Source organism: Meleagris gallopavo, chromosome 2 (assembly GCF_000146605.3).
Source record: "Meleagris gallopavo isolate NT-WF06-2002-E0010 breed Aviagen turkey brand Nicholas breeding stock chromosome 2, Turkey_5.1, whole genome shotgun sequence".
Taxonomy (NCBI): domain Eukaryota; kingdom Metazoa; phylum Chordata; class Aves; order Galliformes; family Phasianidae; genus Meleagris; species Meleagris gallopavo.
In genome coordinates this window covers 31,146,283-31,151,236 of record NC_015012.2, presented here as the reverse complement: position 1 = coordinate 31,151,236, position 4,954 = coordinate 31,146,283, and the positions used below count along the sequence as shown (strand labels likewise).

Genomic DNA, 4,954 nt, shown 5'->3' with positions numbered 1-4,954 from the left:
CGCGGCAAGTTCCTGCAGCACCAGCGCAGCCTGCGCCCGGGGGCGGCCCCCCGCGACATGATGGACGCCTTCATCCGCCTGCAACGCGAGCAGCCGCGGCTGCAGCTCGAGCACGTGCCCGCCACCGTCACCGACATCTTCGGCGCCAGCCAGGACACGCTCTCCACGGCGCTGCTCTGGCTCCTCATCTTCCTCATCAGGTGAGCGCTCCGCTCCTGCGGCGGCGGCAGGGCACGGAGGGAAGGGGGTCGCGGGGAAAAGAGGGCTGTTAGTTAACGCGGGGGCTCGGGGAAGCCCGCCAGAAAGTAATAATAATGAAAAACAAAATAATAGAAAACCTACTCTGGTAACGTTGCATAAGGAGCGGCTGGCAAAAAGGCAGCGGAGTAAAACCCGAAAGCAACGGATTTTAGCAGGTCAAGATCAGGGAGATCATAGGAACAGGATAACAGCTGCTTAGGCGAGATAAAGAGTTCGTGCACTGGGTTACAAGCCCGCTATTATGCTGCTGCCCATAACGTGTGCCCGCGCCGGGATTGCGTGACCTGGGGAAAGCTCAATACCTAAAGGGAGCCTACAGAGGGGAGGGGAATCAACTCTTTGAAAGGGTTGATAACTGCAGGACAAGGGGAAATGGTTTTAAGTTGAGGGAGGGAAGATTTAGGTTGGACATCGGGGAAATTCTTTACAGAGAGAGTGGTGAGGAGCTGGAACAGGCTGCCCAGAGAGGTTCTGGATGCCCCATCCCTGGAGGTGTTCAAGGCCAGGTTGGACAGCCTGGTCTAGCATTAAATAGGGAGGTTGGAGGCCCTGCCTGTGGCAGCGGGGTTGGAGATTCATGATCCTTGAGGTCTCTTCTAACCCTGGCCATTCTGTGATTCTGTGAAGCGCCCAGGCAGAGTTAAGAGAAAATGCACGAATACTTGGATCGTGCTTGCTTAACATGAAGTCTGGACAGTCTGGCAGACTGCAAGACAGTGGTCTTAAAATACACTGTAAAGAAAACATTTTGATAGTAATTGTAGAAGCGTAAACAACCCCTGAGTGGGACGTTCCCAAAGCTGTCCTGACAGTTATGAGCAGAGCAGGGAATGGTCGGTCCTCTCTGTATGCCATACACCTATTGGTAAACTCCCTGCTAGCTAAAAGAAGCCACATGCAGAGACAGAACACTAAGTTCCCATTCTGACAGAAAGCCCCAAATTGAGGACAAAGTAATCTTTGCTATAGAATGGATTTTCAAAATTGGATCAGAACATTCAGTTTCAGGACGTTATTTCACTTTTTACATTTAAAATTGATTACGTGTGACATTAAGGGAAAAACTGAGCAAAGCCAAATGACGCTGTTGTGTAGGAAATTCAAATCCCTCCCTCAAAGTTTTCTGTCAGGATTTGCGTGTTCCTGCCACGCATTTAAGCTTTGCTCAGACTGCCCACTGTAGAGGAGGGGTGAGCTTCTGTGAGAAGTGTTTACAGCATGTGTTGTTTTAAAAAATGAAACCTTCTGACAGCGTTACGCATGTACACATGCTTACTTTAAATGACAGGTATCCAAAAGTGCAGGCTAAAATGCAAGAAGAAGTGGACAGGATTGTTGGGAGAGACCGCCTGCCCTGTGCTGAAGATCAGCCTCACTTGCCCTACATTGTGGCTTTCCTGTACGAATCCATGCGTTTCAGCAGCTTCGTGCCTGTTACCATCCCTCACGCCACCACGACCAACACCTTCATCATGGGCTACCTCATTCCCAAGGACACCGTCATATTTGTCAATCAGTGGTCAGTGAATCACGATCCAGCTAAGTGGTCCAACCCGGAGGATTTCGATCCAACGAGATTCCTGGATGAGAACGGCTTCATCAATAAAGATCTCACCAGTAGTGTGATGATTTTCTCAATGGGGAAACGGCGGTGTATTGGAGAGGAATTATCCAAGGTGCAGCTGTTTCTCTTTACTTCCATTCTTGTGCATCAGTGCCATTTCACTGCTAATCCAAATGAGGATCCTAAAATGGACTACACTTATGGGTTGACCATCAAACCCAAGCCGTTCACCTTGAATGTCACACTTAGAGATACTATGGATTTGCTTGATAAGGCTGTCCAAAGACTGCAAGCAGAGAAGACAGCCAACGAAAATCAGCCGTCGGCAAACACCTAAGCGCTGAGCTGAGCCTTGAAAGATGCTCCTCTCTTTTTAGAATTACATAAGTTATAGTTTGCTTTGTTTTGCTGATCTTTTTGGAAAACAGCCAACATTGAAGGTACGAGAGCAGGAAGGAAAACTTCACAAGTCATAATTCAGTCCTCTTTAATTCTAGAGGGAGAGCCAGGGGGATGATTTAATGTACTAAATTATAAAACATATGCAGTTTGAAAGTAAGCCTTTCATTTTCTTGCATGTTCACAAAGTTGCCATTGTAAAGCACACTTTATCTACTGACTGGTTGGAGCATCTCTGAAAACTGCGGGTGCAATCCTTGCCATGTCTCCATGCACTCTGCCTTTGCCTTCAGTGACTCCACATCCCAAAGTAAAATTCCTTATAAAAACAAAGCAGAACACAAAAACAAGACAATGCTTTGAACGCTGCAGCCTCTCTCTGAATTCATTCTACTGGAACCTGCTGTAAGCATACGGCAAGTCCTGCGTTGTGACTGCTGGGATGTGTATGAATGCCTTGATAATAAATGTTTAAATGACTTTTGGTAAAATGCCAATGTAAAATCTTGCCTTTAGCTGTCCAAAGTGTTTACATAAATGGCTACAAAATTACTCGCCAATGAGCACAACATTTTAAAATACCGTTCGTATTTTATGTGAGAACGAACAGAATGTCCTAATACAGCAACTTGTCATTGAAGCTTGAAAAGAAAGATCAGATTTTATACGTCATCAAGTGGTAAGCGTGATATAATCCATGTGCTAACATATTCATTAGTACGAATAACATAGATATTTGAATTAGAAAGCTGTTGTAAAGGAAAAGCTGAACTTTGTGTCTTTCTAGCAAAGAGTAAGCGACCTGTTCTTCTAGGTAAGTCTGTTATAGATTCACGTGTGCCAAGGTATGTAGAAATAAGAATTTGAGGTTCTGTATTGAAACCCTCATGTCACAAGCCTCAAGTAATGCACACAGCACATACAGCGTGGCCCACTGGTCAGTCTGTTAGCTCAAGTTTAATGCTACTATCCTAAATTAACTGTATACTTTTAGCATGATTTGCTTGAAACAAAGCCTTAGAAGGAGAGCTAACATATTGTGTCCCGAATAACTGAGCAAACTAAATTGAGCAAAAAAACAAAAAAAAACAAACAACTTCCAACTTTTTTTTTGAGGCAAAAGACTTCAAGTTTAAAAAAAAAAAATCACTATTTTGAAGTAAAACATATACTTGAAACTTTGGAGCCTTAAACTTCTGGCTAATGTTTGTGCACACAAAGCAGCATGTATTTCTCTAAAGAAGGAACTGTCGCATCTAAATGCCTGATTTTGAGAAGTGTTGGATGCTTCCTAGGATATACAGATCGCCTTTAGTTACATACAAGATCTATAAGAAATGAGAGCATCTCAGAAGGCTTACTGTGATCGAGTCTAGGACAAAATAAGGTATTAGTAGACCTAGAAAAATAAGGGCTAAAATATAAAGTAGCTGTGCTGAGACCCTAGCAAGTACAGATGTGCATCTCTTAGATGGCCAGTCTTCATCCTGTTGGCAGCAGTGACAGTACTCACGCTGACCATCATCAACCTGAACCAAGTCTAAAAGTACTGTTCCATACCCCCATGTAGTACTGCTACACCTGTTGAACATCTCTGATTTTAAATGGCATTGATCTTCTTTTTTCAAAGCTAAAAAAAACCTCTCTTTTCCATGCAAAAGGAGTAACCTCAGGTGTTTTTCTGATATCCCAGAACTTAGCCTATACCTGTGAAAAGCTTTATATGATATTTAGCATTTTCATATGGATATCTACATTAGATCAATTTGTAGCAAGACAGTTTTCTTAGTACCTTTGTGAGTATCATTATTAAAAAAAACAACCCTACAACTGAATTGTTAGTCTAACTCAAAGATCACTAATTATTATTTTAATTAAAAAAGCTTTTGCAGTTTTGTACTCTTCCAAAAGCTTTAACTACACATTGGCTACTAATGCAGCTTCCACTCACACTGCTCACATCTGTTGGGGTCACACATTATATAGCTGTTGGTCAATTAGTGCCTCATTTAACCTGCAAAGTTACTCCAATTTAGTAGCACTCAGTTAGAATGTATTGCAGTTTGTTCAGTGAGCTAACTTATGGTCATTCTGAGATGAATCATTGTGTTACCAAAACATTAAATAAAATTATTCTTGTACTGGCTTTGCTTTGTTTGTGACTTGTCAGTGACACTGATTTGGAAAGTATTACAGTTTTAGACAGTTTTTGCTCATACACTTTTCACCCTCTTTTGAGTTTTAAGGTTCTTCTGCATCCTGCACTTAGATCTTTCTCAGGCTTCCCTGCTCATTCACACCTTAGTGCCTGCATTAAGCTTCCTTATATGCCTTGCTAATTACATTCCCTGCTCATTCCCTTCTCAACATCTGAATTCACAGCATCTTTTGCTTCTCATACCTGCCAATCTCCTATGTTATTTTCCCCCCTCTGGCATTCAGTTTTAAGTCCGTCTCCCCGATTTCAAGCCCAAAAACTGATTCTCCCTTCTTTCTTTCCCCTGTCTGTACCTAGTGCTAGCATCTATACATTCCCAACGTTGGGTCCCCACCAGTGTAGTTGGGCCAATTTATTCTGTTATGGCCTTAGTGTAACCAGGAGAGCCAGGAAAGAAATCTCAGGGCCAAACAGACCTTCGCATTCCCCTGCAGTGCAACTTTTCACAAAGTCAAGACCATCCCGTAGCGAGGAGTGCCCTACATTGCGTGTGTAAAATGCTTCCTCACCAT

The 4,954-nt window shown here is 43.2% G+C and overlaps 1 protein-coding gene across 1 annotated transcript; it reads left to right on the top strand.

Annotated features, from left to right (window-relative positions):
- Positions 1–6: 6 nt before the first annotated feature.
- LOC100542888 (cytochrome P450 1B1) lies at positions 7–4,370 on the top strand. Its single transcript, XM_010706960.2, has 2 exons — positions 7–200; positions 1,550–4,370. The coding sequence occupies exons 1-2, from the start codon at positions 58–60 to the stop codon at positions 2,160–2,162; spliced, it is 756 nt and encodes a 251-aa protein (XP_010705262.2). The 5' UTR covers positions 7–57; the 3' UTR covers positions 2,163–4,370.
- The last annotated feature ends 584 nt before the right edge of the window (positions 4,371–4,954 follow it).

Coding starts and splice junctions, on each gene's coding strand:
- LOC100542888 (XM_010706960.2), top strand. CDS start 58: ATGATGGACGCCTTCATCCGCCTGCAACGCGAGCAGCCGCGGCTGCAG. Junction 201..1,549: donor CTCCTCATCTTCCTCATCAG/GTGAGCGCTCCG, acceptor TTTAAATGACAG/GTATCCAAAAGTGCAGGCTA.